This window comes from Oncorhynchus clarkii, chromosome 19, assembly GCF_045791955.1.
Source record: "Oncorhynchus clarkii lewisi isolate Uvic-CL-2024 chromosome 19, UVic_Ocla_1.0, whole genome shotgun sequence".
In the NCBI taxonomy this organism is placed as follows: Eukaryota; Metazoa; Chordata; class Actinopteri; order Salmoniformes; family Salmonidae; genus Oncorhynchus; species Oncorhynchus clarkii.
In genome coordinates, this window is record NC_092165.1 from 58275448 (window position 1) to 58300110 (window position 24663).

At 42.4% G+C, this 24663-nt stretch overlaps 1 protein-coding gene across 4 annotated transcripts in view; it reads right to left on the reverse strand.

Annotated features, from left to right (window-relative positions):
- Positions 1 to 99: 99 nt before the first annotated feature.
- Positions 100 to 24663, reverse strand: part of LOC139375426 (WD repeat domain 35) — a 44159-nt gene continuing 19595 nt past the window's right edge. For 3 of the 4 annotated variants that reach the window (XM_071117204.1, XM_071117203.1, XM_071117205.1), the window contains 15 exons: positions 24133 to 24202; positions 23895 to 23948; positions 23673 to 23782; positions 23193 to 23412; positions 22747 to 22827; positions 22323 to 22459; positions 17576 to 17779; positions 17173 to 17319; positions 16375 to 16507; positions 15624 to 15734; positions 14334 to 14498; positions 11245 to 11385; positions 10502 to 10658; positions 5739 to 5979; positions 100 to 2506 (listed from right to left, as the gene is read on the reverse strand). In XM_071117204.1, the coding sequence (XP_070973305.1) occupies positions 2356 to 2506; positions 5739 to 5979; positions 10502 to 10658; positions 11245 to 11385; positions 14334 to 14498; positions 15624 to 15734; positions 16375 to 16507; positions 17173 to 17319; positions 17576 to 17779; positions 22323 to 22459; positions 22747 to 22827; positions 23193 to 23412; positions 23673 to 23782; positions 23895 to 23948; positions 24133 to 24202 (2122 nt within the window). In that variant the 3' untranslated portion in view covers positions 100 to 2355. The remainder of the gene's footprint in view (positions 2507 to 5738; positions 5980 to 10501; positions 10659 to 11244; positions 11386 to 14333; positions 14499 to 15623; positions 15735 to 16374; positions 16508 to 17172; positions 17320 to 17575; positions 17780 to 22322; positions 22460 to 22746; positions 22828 to 23192; positions 23413 to 23672; positions 23783 to 23894; positions 23949 to 24132; positions 24203 to 24663) is intronic. The other variant, XM_071117206.1, reaches the window with a different exon arrangement.

Sequence of the window (24663 nt, forward strand, 5' to 3'; positions counted from 1 at the left end):
AGGTAAAGGTGGATTTCAAAGTCTCCTGGTAAGTCCATTATAAACCTCTTTCCAATTAACAAATAAAAGTGGAACAAATAAAACATGCAACAAAAAGACTCATATGTTATTTCATTTAATATACATTTTTATCAATATAAAAATGACATTCCATGTAATTATGTAAAGACAATATACTAAAATTGGTCCCTTTTCAACATTTTGTTCAGTAAAAATGAAGAGAAACAGTTTTATGAAACCAGTTGCACAAAATGTGTATGCGTCGACATGTCACAAAAAACATTTTAGTCTTTAAAATCTTTAAAATGAAGAGAACATCACTGCTTAATAAGAGTAATACAAAAAATAGATGTGTGATATGTACTGTCAACAAACAAATGTAGCAAACCACATGAACATAAAAAACACCCTGGAAACCTTAGTGCTAGATAAATGGAAAACAAGTTTAAATAAATGGATGAATATAATAACATTTTGAGTTCTGTATCAGGCTACTATTTGAAGTATTTCATCTAATAGACAGAGCTCCATCATGTTGACACCCCATGCCAATCCATAATCAATACATTTGTTATGCAAAACAAATGAAGTACTGACTACTGGACTGGCTGACATGGATGGTGTGTGTCAGATACACAGATCTCCAATACACTGCAATAAGGACGGAATTACAGTGCCTTCAGGAAGTATTCACACCCCTTGACTTTCCCACGTTTAGTTGTGTAACAGATTGAATTGTAAATGGATTAAACTAAGATTTTCTGGGTCACCGGCCTACACAAAATACCCCATCATGTTAAAGCGGAATTGTGTTTTCGACATTTTTACAAATCAATAAAAAAAAAATGAACAGCTGTCTCGAGTCAATAAGTATTCACCCCCTTGTTATGGCAAGCCTAAATCATTTCAGGAGGAAAACTTTGCTTAAAATTCACATAATAAGATGCATGGACTTACTCTGGGTGCAATAATAGTGTTTAACATGACTTTTGAATGACTACCTCATCTCTGTACCCCACGCATACAATTATTTGTAAGATCCCTCAGTCGAGCAGGGAATTTCAAACCACAAAGACCAGAGACCAAGGGATGTTTTCCAATGCCTCGCAAAGAAGGGCACCTATTGGTAGATGGTTTAAAATCAAAAAGCAGACATTGAATATCCCTTTCACCATGGTGAAGTTAATAATTACACTTTGGATGGTGTATCAATACACCCAGTCACTACAAAGATACAGTTGACGGACAGCTAGGAAACTGCTCAAGGATTTCACCATAAGTTCAATGGAGACTTTAAAACAGTTAGTTTATTGACTGTGATAGGAGAAAAGGATGGATCAAAAACATTGTAGTTACTCCACAATACTAACCTAATTGACCGAGTGAAAAGAAGGAATTCAAATATTCTAAAACATGCATCCTGTTTGCAACAAGGCACTACAGTTATACTGCAAAACATGTGGCAAAGCAATTCACTTTTTGTACTGAATACAAAGCCTTATGTTCGGGACAAATCCAATACAGCACATTACTGAGTCCCACTCCTCATATTTTCAAGCATAGTGCTGGCTGCATCATGTTATGGGTATGCTTGTCATCGATAAGGACTGGGGAGTTTTTCAGGATAAAAAAAAAGAAAATGGAGCTAAGCACAGGCAAAATCCTAGATGAAAACCTGGTTCAGTCTGCTTTCCACCAGACACTGGGAGATTAATGAATCTTTCAGCAGGACGATAACCTAAAACACAAGGCCAAATTTACACGAGAGTTGCTCACCAAGAAGACACTGAATGCTCCTGAGTGGCCGGGGTACAGTTTTGACTTCAAATCTACTTGAAAATCTACGGCAAGACCTGAAAATGGTTGTCTAGCAATGATCAACAACCATTTTGACAGAGCTTGAAGAATAACAATTTAAAAAATGGCCAGATGCTGCACAGTACCGATGTGGAAAGCTGTTAGAGACGTACCCAGAAAGACTCACAGCTGTAATCACTGCCAAAGGTGCTTCTACAAAGTATTGACTCAGGGGTGTAAATACTTATGTAAAATTAGATATTTCTGTTTTTCACTTTCAATAAATTAGCAAACATGTCTAAAAAAAACAGTTTTCACTTCGTCATTATGGGGTATTGTGTGTAGATGGGTGAGAATTTTTTAAATCCATTTTGAATTCAGGCTGTAACAACAAAATGTGGAATAAATCAAGGGCTATAAATTAATTCTGAAAGCACCGTATTTAGTTAGCCTGAGTGTAGTGTGAGCCAATGTATGCGTCGTACCTGCCCTGTTCTTGGGGCTTATCCTTGGAAACTCAAAAGTTTGCAGTACTGATTGACTTAAAGATCTTGGACTTTATGCCAGTGAGCTGTGGCACAGAGGGCAGAAGTTGTGGCTGCCAATCTCGTTTTCCAGTGCACAGTGCTTACACACGCTGCACATCCAGAACTGGTACTCTGAGATGGTCCAGCCGGTCACGATGCAGGTGGGCAGCTTCCCCTCAGCCCTGGAAGAGAGCAGAATGATGGTTGGAGAAGATTAAGCTTTACTAACTACAGGCCTGTCATGTGGAACAGTGTACATTTTGCTAATACCCTGTTTGACCGGTTAAAGCTGGTACCTTCCTGGTATGTATATAGTACTAACTAAGACACTATGTGGCAACAATAAATACTATCTGGTACTTACCTGAAAGGATTCAACTCAATCAGTATCTACATAGTACCAATTGTTACCCAGGGATGCTTGTGTCACTGAAGCTCAAAATAAACCCAAGTGTAGAATGATCAGGTAATTACCATTTAACTAAGTAAGTACTACAATGAGACAGCCTGTTATATTACTTGGACAGAGCAATTACACAAGACACGGTTGGAACCCGCGCAGGGCTTTCTCCAAGAAGGGGAAATGACCACAATGTATATTAGTAATCCCTGATGATCAGCAGAGAGAGAGAGAGAGAGAAAGGAGAGAAAGCAAAAGAGAGAAAGAGAGAAAAGGAAAGAGAGAGAGAAAAAGAGTGTAACTGTAGCTATCAGAGGTACAACAGTCCAGCTCTATGTTCAAGGAGGAGGGTTTAGCAGTCCAGACCAGGGTACAAGAAGGACAGGGTTAGCAGTCCAGACCAGGGTACAGCAGTCCAGACCAGGGTACAAGATGGATAGAGTTTAGCAGTCCAGACCAGGGTACAAGAAGGACAGGGTACAGCAGTCCAGACCAGGGTACAGCAGTCCAGACCAGGGTACAAGATGGATAGAGTTTAGCAGTCCAGACCAGGGTACAAGATGGACAGGGTACAGCAGTCCAGACCAGGGTACAGCAGTCCAGACCAGGGTACAAGATGGACAGAGTTTAGCAGTCCAGACCAGGGTACAAGATGGACAGGATTTAGCAGTCCAGACCAGGGTACAAGATGGACAGAGTTTAGCAGTCCAAACCAGGGTACAAAATGGACAGGGTTTAGCAGTCCAGACTAGGGTTCAGCAGTCCAGACCAGGGTACAAGATGGACAGAGTTTAGCAGTCCAGACCAGGGTACAAGATGGACAGAGTTTAGCAGTCCAGACCAGGGTACAAAATGGACAGGGTTTAGCAGTCCAGACCAGGGTACAAAATGGACAGGTTTTAGCAGTCCAGACCAGGGTACAAGATGGACAGGGTTTAGCAGTCCAGACCAGGGTACAAAATGGACAGGGTACAGCAGTCCAGACCAGGGTACAAGATGGACAGAGTTTAGCAGTCCAGACCAGGGTACAAGATGGACAGGGTTTAGCAGTCCAGACTAGGGTTCAGCAGTCCAGACCAGGGTACAAGATGGACAGAGTTTAGCAGTCCAGACCAGGGTACAAAATGGACAGGGTTTAGCAGTCCAGACTAGGGTTCAGCAGTCCAGACCAGGGTACAAGATGGACAGGGTTTAGCAGTCCAGACCAGGGTACCACAGTCCAGACCAGGATACAAGATGGACAGGGTTTCGCAGTCCAGACCAGGGTACAAGACGGACAGGGTTTAGCAGTCCAGACCAGGGTACAAGATGGACAGGGTTTAGCAGTCCAGACCAGGGTACAAGATGGACAAGGTTTAGCAATCCAGACCAGGGTACAAGAAGGACAGGGTTTAGCAGTCCAGGCCAGGGTACAGGATGGACAAGGTTTAGCAATCCAGACCTGGGTTCAAGGACAAGGTTTAGCAATCCAGACCAGGGTACAAGAAGGACAGGGTTTAGCAGTCCAGGCCAGGGTTCAGCAGTCCAGACCAGGGTACAAGAAGGACAGGGTTTAGCAGTCCAGACCAGGGTACAAGATGGACAGGGTTTAGCAGTCCAGATCTATGTTCAAGATGGACAGGGTTTAGCAGTCCAGACCAGGGTTCAAGATGGACAGGGTTTAGCAGTCCAGACCGGGGTTCAAAATGGACAGGGTTTAGCAGTCCAGACCAGGGTACAAGATGGACAGGGTTTAGCAGTCCAGACCTGGGTTCAAGAAGGACAGGGTTTAGCAGTCCAGACCAGGGTTCAAGATGGACAGGGTTTAGCTCTCACCCATTAAGCCAGCCGGCAGGCAAGCTCAATCAAGCACAGCTAAAATATTCATTAATTATGGCTTGGGGGCGCTATTTTCATATCCGGATGAAAAGTGTGCCCAAAGTAAACTGCCTGCTACTCAGGCCCAGAAGCTTGGATATGCATATAATTGGTATATTTGAATAGAAAACACTCTAAAGTTTCTAAAACTGTTTGAATAAAGTCTGTGAGTATAATAGAACTGATTTGGCAGGCGAAACCCCGAGCACAATCCATCCAGGGAAATTTTTTGTTTGAGGTCAATCTGTTTTCCATTGGTTTTCTATGGCAAGGCCGTTTTAATAGAAATATCCTTGCAGTTCCTATAGCTTCCACTAGATGTCAGTCTTTAGAAATTGGTTGATGTTTTTCTTTAGAGAAATGAAGAAGTAGCCCTGTTATTTTCCTGTGTCACCCCAGGTGCACTCTAATGATTTGGTGCGCACGACCTCTTTGTTTTCGTCCGGTATTGAACGCTGTTTATCCCATCTTAAATTGTATCGATTATTTACGTTACAAAATACCTAAAGTTGTATTACAAAAGTTGTTTGGAATGTTTGGACAAGGATTACAGGTAACTTATGAGATATTTTGTAGTCATGTAGTGTGAGTTGGAACCAGTGTTTTTCTGGATCAAACGCGCCAAATAAATTGACATTTTGGATATCAAATCAAATCAAATGTATTTATATAGCCCTTCGTACATCAGCTGATATCTCAAAGTGCTGTACAGAAACCCAGCCTAAAACCCCAAACAGCAAGCAATGCAGGTGTAGAAGCACGGATATATAACGATGGAATTAATCAAACAAAAGGACCATTTGTTATGTTTATGGGACATATTGGAGTGCCAACAGAAGAAGCTCGTCAAAGGTAAGGCGTGAATTATATCTTTATTTCTGAGTTTTGTGTCGCGGCTGGCGGGTTTAATTATGATTGTCTGTGTTTGTTTGATGGGGTGCTGATAATAGCAGGGTTTTTCGCCGTAAAGCCTTTTAGAAATCTGACACTGTGGCTGGAATAACAACAAGTGTAGCTTTAATTTGGTGTATTGCATGTGTGATTTCATGTGATTTCATGTTGTCAAATCGATCCCGCTAAAGGGATTTGATCCATAAGAAGTTAAATATATATCCTATTTGAACCCAGGCCTGTAATGCAGTGGTCATGGCCCTCACCCCTCAGGAGCGTTGTCCAGTCCAGACATGTGGTTGTTCTTGGGGCTGTGTTTGGTGAAGATCTCCAGAGCCAGGTCTTCGTAGAGCTGTCTCTGCTCAGGGCTCAGGCTCTCCAGGGACTCCAGCTTGATGAAAGCTCTGGAACACGTACTGAAAGCCCGGTTGGCTGACGAGCAGATGGCCAGCAGGGAGTAGATCTCAACCACTGGGATGATGTCCTCGTAGTCCCGTAGGTGGAGAGCTGGAGGGGAGATTAGTTGAGTATTTACAGTTCATTTTAACACCTTGTGTATACTCCCCTTGTCCTAAGGGTAAACATTTTTTACCCGCCTTCACTAAACCCCTAAAATAAAGCAGCTTAATTGAATTTTAAACCGCAAATCTATTTTGCATGAAGAAACAACCTGTCATTCATCACAAAACTGTGTGAATATCTGAGGGTTTCCCCTCTTCACAATGCAGAAAAACTGCATTTAATCAGTGGACACTAGTGGACACAGTGGACACTTTATTACAACACACCTGCCATAATTGTTTTCTTTACTAAGGTAGAGGTTTATTACTATTATTATTGCTAAAGGTACTGCATAGGTGTAAACATTTATTTTTTAGAAAGAGATAGCACTTGTATAGCCTAAGAAAGTAGCAGAAATGTGCAGAAAGTAGTTTTTAATTAATTTTATTGAAGGGAAACAATAACAGTCTTACTTTTTTGGCAACATAGTGATATATTATTATGTACTGTACAATGAGGAATTCAACTACAAAATACTAGTCTTCTCCCATTTAAAAAAAAAAACCATTGCCCTCACCCACAAGGTGTATAAACAACAACAATAAATAAGAATAAAATAAGATATATAGATACAAAACAAAAACGTGAAGAACATAAATCAATCCACTCTAATTAGCACATGTAGAACAATATGCAAGTGTGTGTGCATGGACTTTGCAGATGTATTTCTCACATGTACAGCACATAGTATTTGTTTTACAGTCCTTTGGGGGGAATAATTGGCATCTCCTCCACTTGCCTGCCCCAGCTGCAGCCTCAGGTGGATCAGGACAAGATTCAGCCCCCTGAACAGCTTTCACAAGCGCTGCAGAGGCTGCTGTACAGGGGAGGCGCTCCCTTCATTGAATGTGTTACAAGTGCCTTTCCCAGCTGTTCCAGGAACACCCTCCTCTTGTTCTGCTTATCAGGCATCCAGGTAGGGTTGATCTTGTTCCATATAATGAAGGCATTGTATGAGGACACATCAATGATGTTATGGAAGATGACCAGGGGCCAGCGGGCAGTCATCCTCCTGCAGCTGTAAGTTCCAATCACCTTGTCCAGGTTATCCACGCCTTCTTTCTTGTGGTTGTAGTCCAGGATGATGGCTGGCTTCCTGTCCTCACGATCAACGATCTCAGACGTTTTGTGCAGTGTGCTCAGGAGGACCACATTCTTGTTCCTCTTTGGGAGGTAAGAAACTAGAGTAGTGGTGGGGGTGAAGGCAAACTTTGATGAGAAGGCTTCACTCCCCCTTGTTGCGAGGAGTGCAGGGGGGAGCTCAGGCTTGTTCTTTCGAACTGTGCCAACCATGGCGATCTTCCTCTTCAGGAGCTGCTGGCTGAGTTCAAAAGAGGCGAAGAAATTGTCACACGTGACATTGTGCCACCTCAGTCCATTTCTTTATAACTACCGGGTCAAAAAATAATCTTTGTACCCTGGTGGTGTACAGCTTTCATGGAAATATGAACAAGGCGATGTTTCACTTTTTCTAATGTTGGGGTCACTCTAGGAAAAGACATCAATTTTTTGTTGAAAAAATATAATTTAGGGGGATTTCTCTGCTGTTAAACATAGTGGCGGGTCATGTTTGACCCTTAAGACAACACAAGGGTTAAGGTCAGTGCTGGTAAAACATTGTACAAGTAATTTATACATGAATAGGTAACCTACACAACTATTTTCCAAGAAACTGACATGTGACCACATTCCGCAAACACCCTTAGAATACAGATACCTGTTCAGCTAAACCAAGCTAATCACACCCTGAATACAGATAGCTGTTTAGCTAAACCAAGCTAATCACAACCCGAATACAGATAGCTGTTTAGCTAAACCAAGCTAATCACAACCCGAATAGATAGCTGTTCAGCTAAACCAAGCTAATCACACCCTGAATACAGATAGCTGTTCAGCTAAACCAAGCTAATCACACCCTGAATACAGATAGCTGTTCAGCTAAACCAAGCTAATCACACCCTGAATACAGATAGCTGTTCAGCTAAACCAAGCTAATCACACCCTGAATATAGATAGCTGTTCAGCTAAACCAAGCTAATCACAACCTGAATACAGATAGCTGTTCAGCTAAACCAAGCTAATCACAACCTGAATACAGATAGCTGTTCAGCTAAACCAAGCTAATCACACCCTGAATACAGATAGCTGTTCAGCTACACCAAGCTAATCACAACCTGAATACAGATAGCTGTTCAGCTACACCAAGCTAATCACACCCTGAATACAGATAGCTGTTCAGCTACACCAAGCTAATCACACCCTGAATACAGATAGCTGTTCAGCTACACCAAGCTAATCACAACCTGAATACAGATAGCTGTTCAGCTACACCAAGCTAATCACAACCTGAATACAGATAGCTGTTCAGCTACACCAAGCTAATCACACCCTGAATACATTTCCTTCAGAAAGTATTCACACCCTTTGACTTTTTCCAAATGTTCATGTGTCACAGTCTGAATTTAAAATGAATTAAATTGAGATTTTGTGTCACTGTCACGTCAAAGTGGAACAACGTTTTTTTTAAAGTTTTTACAAATTAATTACAAATAAAAATCTGAACTGTCTTGAGTCAATAAGTTTTCAACCCCTTTTGTTATGGCAAGCTTAAATAAATTCAGGAGTAAAAATGTGCTTAAGTCACATAATGAGTTGCATATGATTTTTGAATGACTACCTCATCTCTGTAACCTCACATACAATTATCTGTAAGGTCCCTCAGTCGAGCGGTGAATTTCAAACACAGTTTTATCTCAAATCTCTTCATTCATAGACTCAATCATGGACACTCTTCCTGACAGTTGTGGCTGCTTTGCGTGATATATTGTTGTCTCTACCTTCTTGCCCTTTGTGCTGTTGTCTGTGTCCAATAATGTTTATACCATGTTTTGTGCTGCTGCCATGTTGTGTTGCTACCATGTTGTTGTCATGTTGTGTTGCTGCCTTGCTATGTTGTTGTCTTAGGTCTCTCTTTAAGTAGCGTTGTCTCTCTTGTCGTGATGTGTGTTTTGTCCTATACTTATATATTTTTAATCACAGCCCGCGTCCCCGCAGGAGGCCTTTTGTTAGGCCGTCATTGTAAATAAGAATTTGTTCTTGTTACATTCTATGTGTGTGTTCTTGTTACGTTGTTACGTTGTATGTGTGTGTATTTCAGGAAATGGTTTCCTGGATTCCTGAAGTACCTGATTGGTCAGCCCCATTGCTGATTGGAGCTCTGAACCCTCCCTCTCGTCAGGGGATACAGCGGTCTTTGCAATAACCAACTCCTTCTCCAGCTGGATAAAAGCCAGCATTCCTTCCCCGTGGCGGTCAGTAAAAGTTTTGTGGCTATTATTTTGTAGCCGCTCCTTCCGAGGTATGTGTATGCCAATAGGATTTAGTGTTTTTGGTTCATTTAAATTGTTCACGTAAATTATTGGTAATTTGTTCCCAGGGGGGGAGGGGAATGCACCTTGGGAGTGTTTAGGCGAGAGGCCTACGGGCATACATAACCAGTAGTATTTAATCTGTCTATGCACACTAGGTAAGACCTGGGCGGACCACCCCCTGTATTTTGGTTAGTGCACCAGGTGGTGCTAAAGGTTAGGTTAGAAGTAGGAAGGCAGGTAAGGTAGGAGAGGGGACTCTTTAACTTTAACTTTCTTTGGTTCCGTCCAGACCCTTTTCCCCACTTTACCGTGTGAAAGAATAATAAATTCCCTGTAAACTATTTTTCTCTGCCTCTGTCGTCCTTCCCCGCACCTACGATCACATACTTTTTCACTCCACGGTGAGTTGAGATATAACAGTTGCGTTCCCTCCTCCAAGAGATGGCAGTTAAGAACTGTTACGTACTTGCCTAATTAAATTAAAGACCAGGGAGGTTTTCCAAAGCCTTGCAAAGAAGTGCACCTATTGGTAGGGAATACAGGAACCTGTTCAGTTAAACCAAGCTCCTAAAAAAAAGAAGCATATCAAGGTGGTCTTAATAAAAACAGACATTTACTCCGGTATAGGCTTTTGTCATGGTCTCCATTGAGATTTAGTTTGCTAATTTTGTGTGCCTTCAGAAAGAGGGGAGATAAACAATCTAATAAGAAATATGATGTGCCATTTAACAGACGCTTTTTATCCAGAGCATTTTACGTACGGGTGGTCGCGGGAATCAAACCCACTTATCCTGGCGTTGCAAGTACCACGCTCTACCAACTGAGCTACAGAGTGATTTAACAGTTTGAATGTATGAAAAGAGGGCTAGTAAAAAAAAAACACCCCCTCAAGGATGAATGAGAAAGGGTTAAAGGGCACAGTCATACCTCGGAGAAGGCATAGGCCTACATACCCTTTAATAGACACTTGTTAAAAGAGAGGGCTGTCTTTGTTATTTTTCCCGTGTCTATTCATACCTGGTGAAGCGAGAAGGTTGTCAGGAACAGCAGAGAGAAGAAAGAAGGATAGAAAATGTAACATATAGAGAGAGGGGTACCTGTCTTCATGGCTTTCACCATGTAGCCTTCGTACAGCTGCCTCTGAGCCAGCAGGAAGAAGTGGTAGGCCTCGGCCCCACGCCAGGCGCTGTCCACCATCCGGTTGTCTGAGGAGGTGGCGTCCTCCTCCAGCAGGCCAGCTAGAGCAGATGTAGCCTGACGGAAGAGAAGGGAGTGACTGATGAATGAACACTGTTGTACATCTGTTATCAGAGGGGAATTAAAGACCAAGCTATAGTATCAGTACATCTGTTATCAGAGGGGAATTTACTGTTATCAGAGGGGAATTAAAGACCAAGCTATAGTATCAGTACATCTGTTATCAGAGGGGAATTTACTGTTATCAGAGGGGAATTAAACACCAAGCTATAGTATCAGTACATCTGTTATCAGAGGGGAATTAAACACCAAACTATTGATATGCTTAATCTGTATTCACTTTTGGAAAATAACAAGAGCTCCCTTTGCACTGGTGTAAACACTATATAAATCAGACCCTTGTAGCCAACAACTCCAACAAATTGTAAATGACATTACTGTTAGCATTAAATAGCATTTTTATTTTATTTTTTACTTTGCATTATTGGAAAAGCAACCGTAAGAAAGCCTTTCACTGTTAGTCTACACCTGTTATTTACAAAGCGCGTGACAAATAACATTTGATTTGATAGCAGCCAACAAACCACAACGACACATAGGACCTAAAGGATTGTATGTCTTAATGACTGTGTGGGTTGTGTACCTCTGACGTCTTCCCTTTGGCCTTGTTCTGCTGGGAGGTCTTCACTTGGCTGTGGTAGTTCTCCACTAGCAGGGCTGCCAGCACATACAGCTTCTTCACCCTCAATGGCCGGGTCCTCCTCTTAGCCTCCTCATCCGCTATCTGACAAGTTAACACAGCAGATGACAGATGGGTCTCTTGACACCAGTGTACAGGAGAATAATAAGAGCTCAGCCAGGGGTCTTTGTCTAATCTGTTCCGAAGCACAATATAGTTAAATACCTCTGAAGGTTATTAGCTAAGGACTGAATTGGAAGATAAGTATTAGATTTTACTGTAGTGGGGAAGTGTGGTATTTACTGTACTGGGGAAGTGTGGTATTTACTGTAGTGGTGAAGTGTGGGTATTTACTGAAGCGGTGAAGTGTGGTATTTACTGAAGTGGGGAAGTGTGGTATTTACTGTAGTGGGGAAGTGTGGTATTTACTGTAGTGGGGAAGTGTGGTATTTACTGTAGTGGGGAAGTGTGGTATTTACTGTAGTGGTGAAGTGTGGTATTTACTGTAGTGGGGAAGTGTGGTATTTACTGTAGTGGGGAAGTGTGGTATTTACTGTAGTGGGGAAGTGTGGTATTTACTGTAGTGGGGAAGTGTGGTATTTACTGAAGTGGGGAAGTGTGGTATTTACTGTAGTGGGGAAGTGTGGTATTTACTGTAGTGGGGAAGTGTGGTATTTACTGTAGTGGGGAAGTGTGGTATTTACTGTAGTGGGGAAGTGTGGTATTTGGTGAAGTGTGGTATTGACTGTAGTGGTGAAGTGTGGTATTTACTGCAGTGGGGAAGTGTGGTATTTACTGTAGCGGGGAAGTGTGGTATTTACTGAAGTGGTGAAGTGTGGTATTTACTGAAGTGGGAAAGTGTGGTATTTACTGTAGTGAGGAAGTGTGGTATTTACTGAAGTTGTGAAGTGTGGTATTTACTGTAGTGGGGAAGTGTGGTATTTACTGTAGCGGGGAAGTGTGGTATTTACTGTAGTGGGGAAGTGTGGTATTTACTGTAGTGGTGAAGTGTGGTATTTACTGTAGTGGTGAAGTATGGTATTTACTGTAGTGGAGAAGTGTGGTATTTACTGAAGTGGTGAAGTGTGGTATTTACTGTAGTGGGGAAGTGTGGTATTTACTGTAGTGGGGAAGTGTGGTATTTTTTATTTTTTATTTATTTTACCTTTATTTAACCAGGCAAGTCAGTTAAGAACAAATTCTTATTTTCAATGACGGCCTGGGAACAGTGGGTTAACTGCCTGTTCAGGGGCAGAACGACAGATTTGTACCTTGTCAGCTCGGGGGTTTGAACTCGCAACCTTCCGGTTACTAGTCCAACGCTCTAACCACTAGGCTACCCTGCCGCCCCAGTGGTGAAGTGTGGTATTTACTGAAGTGGGAAAGTGTGGTATTTACTGTAGTGAGGAAGTGTGGTATTTACTGTAGTGGTGAAGTGTGGTATTTACTGTAGTGGTGAAGTGTGGTATTTACTGTAGTGGGGAAGTGTGGTATTTACTGTAGTGGTGAAGTGTGGTATTTACTGTAGTGAGGAAGTGAGGTATTTACTGTAGTGGTGAAGTGAGGTATTTACTGTAGTGAGGAAGTGTGGTATTTACTGTAGTGGGGAAGTGTGGTATTTACTGTAGTGGGGAAGTGTGGTATTTACTGTAGTGGGGAAGTGTGGTATTTACTGTAGTAGGGAAGTGTGGTATTTACTGTAGTGGTGAAGTGTGGTATTTACTGAAGTGGTGAAGTGTGGTATTTACTGTAGTGGTGAAGTGAGGTATTTACTGTAGTGGTGAAGTGTGGTATTTACTGTAGTGGTGAAGTGAGGTATTTACTGTAGTGGTGAAGTGTGGTATTTACTGTAGTGGTGAAGTGAGGTATTTACTGAAGTGGGGAAGTGTGGTATTTACTGTAGTGGTGAAGTGTGGTATTTACTGTAGTGGTGAAGTGTGGTATTTACTGTAGTGGTGAAGTGTGGTATTTACTGTAGTGAGGAAGTGTGGTATTTACTGTAGTGGTGAAGTGTGGTATTTACTGTAGTGGTGAAGTGAGGTATTTACTGTAGTGGTGAAGTGTGGTATTTACTGTAGTGGTGAAGTGTGGTATTTACTGTAGTGGTGAAGTGTGGTATTTACTGTAGTGGTGAAGTGAGGTATTTACTGTAGTGGTGAAGTGTGGTATTTACTGTAGTGGTGAAGTGAGGTATTTACTGTAGTGGTGAAGTGAGGTATTTACTGTAGTGGGGAAGTGTGGTATTTACTGTAGTGGTGAAGTGTGGTATTTACTGTAGTGGTGAAGTGTGGTATTTACTGTAGTGGTGAAGTGTGGTATTTACTGTAGTGGTGAAGTGAGGTATTTACTGTAGTGGTGAAGTGTGGTATTTACTGTAGTGGTGAAGTGTGGGTATTTACTGTAGTGGTGAAGTGAGGTATTTACTGTAGTGGTGAAGTGTGGTATTTACTGTAGTGGTGAAGTGAGGTATTTACTGTAGTGGTGAAGTGAGGTATTTACTGTAGTGGTGAAGTGAGGTATTTACTGTAGTGGTGAAGTGAGGTATTTACTGTAGTGGTGAAGTGAGGTATTTACTGTAGTGGTGAAGTGTGGTATTTACTGTAGTGGTGAAGTGTGGTATTTACTGTAGTGGTGAAGTGAGGTATTTACTGTAGTGGTGAAGTGTGGTATTTACTGTAGTGGTGAAGTGTGGTATTTACTGTAGTGGTGAAGTGTGGTATTTACTGTAGTGGTGAAGTGAGGTATTTACTGTAGTGGTGAAGTATGGTATTTACTGTAGTGGTGAAGTGTGGTATTTACTGTAGTGGTGAAGTGTGGTATTTACTGTAGTGGTGAAGTATGGTATTTACTGTAGTGGTGAAGTATGGTATTGACTGTAGTGGTGAAGTGTGGTATTCATCAATGGAAGTGTTGCAGATATTCTATTGGTTGATCATGTCCCTTTATGTGTGCCCTACCAATTACATTCCAACATTTGCCTTCTTAACGCCTGAAGCCACTTCAAAACAAGAATGTGACTTTGCATGGTGTTAAGGCATAATCGTTGGCAGTACCTTGAACATGAGTTTAGCTGCTTCTAGGAAATGATGGGCTTTACGGTACAACTCCACGGCCTCCAAAGGCTTGTTCTTCTCCAGCAGGTGAGAGGCATACTTGGCCAGAAGAGAGTTGATCTCTTTCATGTTGTGGTTTTTGGCCAGTTCCACAGCTTTGTTCCACTGTGAAAAAGCAGAAACAGTTATGCACTAATAAATGCACCTGATATGAATGTATAAGTGTGAGTCAGAACAATGTTGTGTCTTTGTGTTTACATGTGGGGTGGAAAGTAGTGTTTTGTTGTTGGGTAATTGTGATAGGTTGGTATGTTTTGTGAATAAATAATTGTTTAATATACAATACCAGTCAAAAGTTTGGACACGCCTGCCAAGAGTGTACAAAGCTGTCATCAAGGCAAAGGGTGGCTACTTTGAAGAATCTCAAATATAAAATATATTTTGATTTGTTTAACACTTTTTTGGTTAGTACATGATTCCATATGTATTATTTCATAGTTTTGATGTCTTCACTATTATTCTACAAATGTAGAAAATACAAAAAATAAAGAAAAACCCTGGAATGAGTAGGTGTGTCCAAACCTTTGACTGGTACTGTATATTTTCTAATATGTAGAAATTAGATTGAAAAAACAATATGTTTGGGCTTTGGAAAAAATAACCAGTTGAAAGATAATTTAAAAGCTATTGGTGTGAGCCTAATGCTGGAGGTCCTGGCCATACGTGGTTTTCAACACAACAGGAAATGGGGAGAAAAGCATCATGATTAAAGCATGTGTATCAGGAAAACTGTGTCCAAAATAACATGCTTTTAATAAACTGCCCTTGAGCTAAATGATCTATCACATATCCTAACACTTCTCTCCTGGTCACATTTACATCAAGCAATTCTGTTATGATGCCAAGCTTCAGTTACACTCAAAATCAGCAAAGTAGTACGATGCCTCAAAAGAAACGTGGCACATTAAAGAAAATAGTGTTGCTCATGTCTGTCGTGCTCATGCCGAAGACATCTGAAAAAACCACACTTCAGTAGTAAAAACCATTCACAGTGCAATGACAACAGAATTGACAGTGCAATCCTCAGAACAGAAAGTCCTACTGTGGTCTGCCACTGGTGCAGTGATATCATCTGGTGTAGTGATGTCAAAACCTAGTTGGTGGAGGACAGCGGGGACTGCCAGTTTACACTTTCCAATTTGGAATCAGCACTGAATAGATAAACTGTCCTAAGCTCAGAACCACAGCCCCTCTGGAGGTCTCTGACCGTCTCGTTTGTCCGTCTCTCACCTGGTTTAGATGAACGCAGGCGTCGACAGCAGCCTTGGGCTGGTTGCACTTCAGGTAGGCGTTCACCGTCTGCTCACACATGCCTACGGTGACAAACATCTGGCCGATGTCCTACGACGTGCAAACATAAAAGACAGATGAGGGGAAAAGGTTTTCTTTGTCCACGTGGAAATGGCAGAATGGGGGAAATTACAATTGAAGCCTTTAAAGTTAAGGAGATATTTATGGATTTGAGTCCATTTAGTCAGGAAGTGAAATTCAACTCATCAATTGAAAATTGCCCATTGTTCTTGAATTTCAGGTATCACTTCCTGAATTGATTGGGTTAAAAACGAAAACCAAATTGAACCCAACCGTGGTAGAAACCTACTAAACACACTGTATTTATTGACATGCTGATGGAAGCCAGACGGACGGGTAGCAGAGGTGAGTCAGAGAAAGTGGAGAACCAACACAAAACACTAGCTGAGGGGTGGCGGACAGACATTTACAGTCTCTTCACTCTATCCAGCTCGTTAACAAATCAGAGAAACTTCAAACATTCCCAAAACAATTAACCAATGGATAGAGGACTATGTTTTTGCACATTTTGATGGTGACGAAATAGCACCAATTTTCAGTGCGGCCCTCCAGACCTCATTGAATACTGAGGACAAGAAGTGGCCCCTGCACTCGCTTTTTTAACTGTAACGTAGGTATAAAAGCACTACTGGACACTTATCTCATGTCCTCTCTTTTCTACAGCCCTCACCGGTAGCAGTTTGTGGTTCTCCGGTAGAGAACTAGCCAGTCGTTCCAGTCCGTCGTAATCCTCCAGCATGTAGTAACACTCTGCCAGCCTCTCCTGGTTGCGCCCCTGAAGGTAGTATTGGACCGCATTAACCCTGGAGAGGAACATTGGCAACAAAGCATTTGCAGACTACAATACTAGTACACTCACACGATATTATGAAACCACAAGTGTCAAAATTGTAAATGTCGACATAAGAGACAAAATGCTGAGGGAAAGGATCCTGGCAGACCACTGGACTCTGTTCTGTTGTCTAGAATTACACGTGCAAGGATGGCCTCCCGAGTGGCGCAGCGTTCTGAGGCACTGCAGCGCAGTGCTTGAAGCGTCACTACAGACCCGGGTTGGATCCCAGGCTGTGTCACAACCGGCCGTGACCCGGGAGTCCCATAGGGCGGCGCACAATTGGCTCAGCGACATCCGGGTTAGGGGAGGGTTTGACCGGGGGGGCTTTACTTGGCTCATCGTGTTCTAGTGAATGCTTGTGGCGGGGTCGGGCGCCTGCAGGCTGACTTAGGTCATCAGTTGAACAGTATTTCACCCAACAGATGGCTTCCAGGTTAAGCGAGCGGGTGTTAAGAAACACAATTTGGCGGGTCATGTTTCGGAGGATGCATGACCCAACCTTCGTGTCTCCCAAGCCCGTTGGGGAATTGCAACGATGAGACAAGATCGCAATTGGATATCATGAAATTGGGGGAGAAAAAGGGGTAAAATACCATTCACCATCTTGAAATATAAATAGTGAAAGGCCCGTACCACTTCTGTCGGTCTGCAAAGTAGTCCCCGATGGCATTGTACGCCTGCTCCAGCAGGGCATCATCACAGTCACCTGATCCCGTCTTCAGGAGCTGAAGGACGCGGAACCAGTCCCCCAGCTTAATCCTCAGGCTGATAGCCAGGTCCCTAAAGAGAGAGATGTTATCTGTCGTTAGCTGTAAGGTACAGCATCCATATTAGGACAGCATCACATCATGGAAGTTAAGTCAATAGTGAAAAACTTCAACACCATTTTACCAACTTTAATCAACAAGTGAACATTGCTTTAACATTCTAAAACATACTAAACAATAAAGGATACCCTTGTTTTTTGTTATCTTCAATACTTAGCATAAGCCATACAGGTAAAGCACAACATCCTACATGACATCCAACACCTTACCTGCGATCCATGTCCAGGTACATTCTCTCGGCCTCCTCGAACCTGCCGAAGTAGGCCGCCACCTCGGCCTGTTTCATGGCTTCGCTCTGCAGGTTGCCCAGGCTCTTGACGAACTCGATGCCCTGGTAGTCCTTACAGCGGACAAAAGCCTGCTCAGCCGTCTTCAGGTCCAGCTTCTGGAGGGCTGCCTCGGCCAATAGGCGCCTGGGAGCAGATCAATAGCATGGCGAAGACTATAATGTTGTGAAATGTCTCTTGAGAAGGTTCAGAACATTTACACAGGCTCACTACATGTGATTAGGGTTGTAAAATTCAGTAACTTACCCAAAATCCCCAGGTTTACCAGAAATCGTGGTTGAAGGAATCCGAATTCGCTCCTGATTCTGGGAATCTTCCAACCACGATTACTGTAATTTTGCAACCCTACATGCAAATGCAATACAATCATAACCTGTGGTAAACCAACAAAACCCCTCCTGAAAAAACACACATTTGAAAAAGGTCCACACTTTAGTGTTGTCACACAGTTGAAGACGGAAGTTTACATACACCTTAGCCAAATACATTTAAACTCTGTTTTTCACATTTCCTGACATTTAATCCTAGACATTCCCTATCTTAGGTCAGTTAGGATCACTACTTTATTTTTAGAATGTAAAATGTCAGAATAATAGTAGAGATAATTATTTTTTATTTCTTTCATCACATTCCCAGTGGGTCAGAAGTGTACACAAACTCAATTAGTATTTGGTAGCATTGCCTTTAAATTGTTTAACTTGGGTCAAATGTTTTGGGTTGCCTTCCACAAGCTTTCCACAATAGGTTGGGTGAATTTTGGCCAATTCCTCCTGACAGAGCTGGTGTAACTGAGTCAGGTTTGTAGGCCTCCTTGCTCGCACACGCTTTTTCAGTTCTGCCCACAAATGTTCTATAGGATGGAGGTCAGGGCTTTGTGATGGCCACTCCAATACCTTGACTTTGTTGTCCTTAAGCCATTTTGCCACAACTTTGGAAGTATGCTTGGGGTCATTGTCCATTTGGAAAACCCATTTGCGACCAACATTAACTTCCTGACTGATGTCTTGAGATGTTGCTTCAATATATCCATGTACTTTTCCTTTCTCATGATGTCCTCTATTTTGTGAAGTGCACCTGTCCCTCCTGCAGCAAATCACTCCCACAACATGATGCTGCCACCCCCGTGCTTCACGGTTGGGATGGCCTCCCACTTTTCCCTCCAAACATAACAATGGTAATTATGGCCAAACAGTTCTATTTTTGTTTCAACAGACCAGAGGACATTTCTCCAAAAAGTACGATATTTGTCCCCATGTGCAGTTGCAAACCCGTAGTCTGGCTTTTTTATGGCATTTTGGAGCAGTGGCTTCTTCCTTACCGAGCGGCCTTTCAGGTTATGTTGATATAGGACTTGTTTTACTGTGGATATAGATACTTGTGTACCTGCATCTTCACAAGGTCCTTTGCTGTTGTTCTGGGATTGATTTGCACTTTTCGCACCAAAGTACGTTCATCTCTAGGAGACAGAACTCGTCTCCTTCCTGAGCAGTATGACGGCTGCATGGTCCCATGGTACTTGCGTACTATTGTTTGTACAGATGAACGTGGTACCTTCAGGCGTTTGGAAATTGCTCCCAAGGATGAACCAGACTTGTGGAGGTCTACAATTTTTCTGAGGTCTTGGCTGATTTCTTTTGATTTTCTCATGATGTCAAGCAAAGAGGCACAGAGTTTGAAGGTTGGCCTTGAAATACATCCACAGGTACACCTTCAATTGACTCAAATGATGTCAATTAGAAGCTTCTAAAGCCATGACATAATTTTCTGGAATTTTCCAAACTGTTTAAAGGCACAGTCAACTTAGTGTATGTAAAATTCTGACCCACTGGAAATGTGATATAGTGAATTATAAGTGAAATAATCTGTTTGTAAACAAGTGTTGGAAAAATTACTTGTGTCATGCACAAAGTAGATGTCCTAACCGACTTGCCAAAACTAGTTTGTTACAAGAAATTTGTGGAGTGGTTGAAAAACTAGTTTTAATGACTCCATCCTAAGTGTATGTAAACTTCCGACTTCAGTTGTATGTCAAAATAAGACTCCAGAGTGGCGCAGCTGTCGGAACACAAACCGGCTACGCGTGTGCGCCATCGTGCATACATTGATTTTGTCCCCTACACCAAACGCGGTCACGACAAGCAGGTTAAAATATCAAAACAAACTCTGAACCAATGACATTAATTTGGGGACAGGTCGAAAATCATTAAACATGTATGGCAATTTAGCTAGTTAGCTTGCACTTGCTAGCTAATTTGTCCTATTTAGCTAGCTTGCTGTTGCTAGCTAATTTGTATTGGGATATAAACATAGAGTTGTTATTTTACCTGAAATGCACAAGGTCTTCTACTCCAACAATTAATCCACACATAAAACGGCCAACCGAATCGTTTATAGTCATCTCTCCTCCTTCCAGGCTTCTTCATCTTTGAACTTATATGGTGATTGGCATCTACACTTGTACCACGACAACCGTCAAAAAATGTAGTCTTTCAATCACCCACGTGGGTATAACCAATGAGGAGATGGCAGAGGATGGAATGCTCTGAATCAAACTGGAGTGTTGGGATGGAGTATCCTGAATCAGACTGGGGAGAGTTGGGGTGGAGTGGTCTGAATCCGACTGGGGGTGTTGGGGTGGAGTGTTCTGAATCAGACTGGGGGTGTTGAGGTGGAGTGTTTTGAATCAGACTGGAGTGTTGGGATGGAGTATCCTGAATCAAACTGGAGTGTTGGGATGGAGTATCCTGAATCAGACTGGAGTGTTGGGATGGAGTATCCTGAATCAGACTGGAGTGTTGGGATGGAGTATCCTGAATCAAACTGGATTGTTGGGATGGAGTATCCTGAATCAGACTGGAGTGTTGGGATGGAGTATCCTGAATCAAACTGGAGTGTTGGGATGGAGTATCCTGAATCAAACTGGAGTGTTGGGATGGAGTATCCTGAATCAAACTGGAGTGTTGGGATGGAGTATCCTGAACCAAACTGGAGTGTTGGGATGGAGTATCCTGAATCAAACTGGAGTGTTGGGATGGAGTATCCTGAATCAGACTGGAGTGTTGGGATGGAGTATCCTGAATCAGACTGGAGTGTTGGGATGGAGTATCCTGAATCAGACTGGGGGTGATGGGATGGTGTGTGTGTGTGTGCGCGCGTGAGTGAGTGACGAAGGTTGTTCTTACAACTTTTGCTCCACCTGAACTCCTGATCCTGAAAATGACTCGTTACCGTTGGCATGCATCTTGTACACGGAGCACCTTAGAAATGGAACATTTGCGGGCAATACAGGCATGTCAAAATATCTGTGGCACATCAGGTCTCAACCACTACACCTTGTTCAGTCAATCGAAGGGACTTCTCACCCCTGACAGGTTGGTTTCAGCACCAAGGGGAGGAAAGGGACATTTCTTCCCCAAAAGTTCCAAAATTCCTCGAGTCGGTGTGAAAAATGACATGGGGAGCCGAAGTCCTCTTTCAACCAGAATCCTTTAGCCGAGTGCTACCAAAACAGCGAGATAAATCAACCATACTCCGTCGCGCCAGTGTGGGGATTCTCCCACATAACCAGATGAATATTAGCCTTTGATAAAAATATAAAAAAGGACAGTGATGCTTTCAACCTGTATCAGGGATGGAAAGCCCAGGCTCACCTTAAATTATGTTCTTCAAATACGAGCATACAACTACACTGAAAATGTGACTAGGACTGATATTTTAAGAATAGGCCAAATCTCCTTCTGTAAATCTCTGTGTTGCAAGACATTCCACATGTTACACATGCCACAGTTTCTCCTCTGTTTGTTCTTTGAGGAGAACATCATTAAACAGACCATACACTTGTAAAAAGCATTGAGTTCCCACTTTCTGACGTCACATAGGTCCTACAAATATATTTTGACCCCCGACCCAAACGTCTGTGTGGCACGTTTTCTGAGCAAACTGATGCTTGCTGGGTGTGAGCGCCTACTGGAAAGGCTGCAAAGGCTCAGGGTAGACATTGATGTCAATACAAGAGTTCATTCAAACTGGGTAAGAATGGAGGACTGACTGACAGAATAGATTATTGAAAGGCCTTAAAGAGACTGTTCACTCCAATATCAAATGATAAGTCATTTTCAGACTTTAAAAGTAGTCTAATGTCAAGAAGAATCACAAGCCATCAATCGTGTAGATCCAGCTGCATGCCTCAAAACCAAATTAAACACAAAAAAAAACTGGATATTGTGTTTATTTTTGAGGCATATAGCTGGATCTACACATCAGATGGCAAGGTCAGCATATAGCTGGATCTACACATCAGATGGCAAGGTCAGCATATAGCTGGATCTACACATCAGATGGCAAGGTCAGCATATAGCTGGATCTACACATCAGATGGCAAGGTCAGCATATAGCTGGATCTACACATCAGATGGCAAGGTCAGAATATAGCTGGATCTACACATCAGATGGCAAGGTCAGCATATAGCTGGATGCACACATCAGATGGCCAGGGACCTGGACATATCTCAACCGAAGACAACTTATGAGGTGTTCTGAAACTATCATTTTGGAATGAACTGTCCCTTTAAGTGACTCCGTGACATGCAGGGTTACTGTCTATGTAACCTCATCCGCAGGCTTTTTCCCCAAAGGGGGCCGGGAACAAGATGACTGTCCATGTATTTACCAGAGTCTGGGGTGAGGGTTGTCTTCGATGAACTGGGAGGCGTCCTCTATGCCCACTTTCTCGATCAGCGCGCGGCTGTCGCGGAGGGAGCGGATCTCAAAGTTGATGAGGTAATCCTTGTTCGGCCTCTCCGGATCCTAAGAGGAAATCTAAGATCACTCCACATTCCCATTGCATCATGGATATTCCGGACCTTTTGGCATCCGACTTCATTTAGCAAAGTATACTTTACATAACTAACAGAAATAGACACGTCTTTGCTGTTGTTGTGCACATTCATTTGTGTTCTGCTGGGAGCCTGTATGTATTCCAATAGCAATAGTAAACATCTGTTCCCGTACAGCTAACTGCCTAACTTTATTTGCTGTCATATTACCGGTATTACGGAAAGTGTGACTTTTGCATATGAAGAAAAGAAGGTTACCTTCATGATTTCATCTAGCAGGACCGATTTGATTTCCAGGTCTTCAAAGTTGCAAATGTATCCAGACGTTTGAATGGGTTCCTGATTAATATGGAATATTAAAATCATGAGAAATTGTATGTCAACAAAACAAAACACAGCAGAGTGAAGGAAAAGCAGCCAACAAGTGCTCAGCCTATGTGGGAACTCCTTCAAGACTGTTGGAAAAGCATTCCAGGTGAAGCAGGTTGAGAGAATGCCAAGAGTGTGAAAAGCTTTCAAGGGTGGATATTTTGACGAATATCAAATGTAAAATATATTTTTTGGTTACTACATGATTCCATATGAGTTATTTCATAGTTTTGATGTCTTCTACAAATGTAGAAAATATCAAAAATAAAGAAAAACCCTGGAATGAGTAGGTGTGTCCAAACTTTTGTCTGGTACTGTATGTCAGAGGGACACACCTCTGGGTCCAGGTTCCTGAACACGTACATCCTGGTCTTTTCCATCATGGCAAACAGATCAGGGTTGTCATTGGCCCACAGCATGTCCCAGACGTCCTTACGCTCAAACTTGGAGGGGTCGCCTGTCCCCGCCTGGCTTCCAGAGCCATCATCCGAAGACGAACGCACCTCCAGGTCCAAAAACGTCAGCACTCCCGAAATATCAATAATAGCCAGGCGGCTAAAGAAAAACATGGGTTTTTATCAATACAAGATTTTACAATAATTTTTAAAAAATAACGTCACTTTGTTTCTTGCATTAAGTTCACCAAACAGCTTTTGAACCAGGCAATAACTGTTCAGATGGTTCATAGCAATGCTATGTCGGTTGTACTTCTGTACTGCAAGCAATAAGCTTCATTGTTATAATCTCTTATCAAGATCTACTACTGAAACACCACGTATGGTGTCATATTACAGTAACCAGCCAACAGTCCTGACCTGGAGGTACAGTTGAGTGAGAGCTGGTAGGCCCGGTAGTTCAAGGAGTATTTCTGCACCAGAGCAACGTTAGGGAGGCTGTATTTGTGGATGGTACCAGACTCACGGCCCTTTGATCACAAACAGACAAACACGGTAAAAAAAAAAAACATTTCCAAACTGAACTTTTCTGATCATTGATAGAACTTAATACTCAATTAAAATCCTGAGAGAAATACCTACCACAATCAGTGTCTTGTCTGTTGCTGTGATGCAACAAATGGGGTCTCGAGTTGCCTAAAACAAAAAAAGAAAATATATGAGGCATTAGGTTAAGAATTAACAATTTCCATGCAACTTTATTGAATGTATTTTTGAGAGCTCTATCTTGGGAGTTTTAACAGGCATTGTAACCGAGGGTGACATATTCAGCTTGTGTTAACAAAGTGGGTGTTTGTGTGCTTCCAAAAATGCAACTCACAGTGAAGGCCTTGGCAAAGTCCAGGGGGCCCTCAGTGGTCCCAGATGGACTATCATCAATATGATAAACCCTACAGAGAGAGACCGAGAAAATCCCCTGTTTTAACATTAACAGCAGACAAATACATTTCCTCAGTGAAAACAATGTACTGAACAAATGTCAAATTGGCTTTTTAACAAATTATCGTACGACAGACCACGTATTCACCCTGCACACCCTAATTAACAAACAAACAAACCAAAACAAAGGCAAAGTCTTCTCATGCTTGGTTGATTTCAAAAAAGCCTTCGACTCAATTTGGCATGATGGTCTGCTATACAAATTGATGGAAAGTGGTGTTGGGGGTAAAACATACGACATTATAAAAGCCGTGTGCGGTTAAAATGGGCAAAAAACACAATTTTTTCACCAGGGCCGTGGGGTGAGACAGGAATGCAGCTTAAGCCCCACCCTCTTCAACATATATATCAACGAATTGGCGAAGGCACTAGAACAGTCTGCACCACCCGGCCTCAACCTACTAGAATCTGA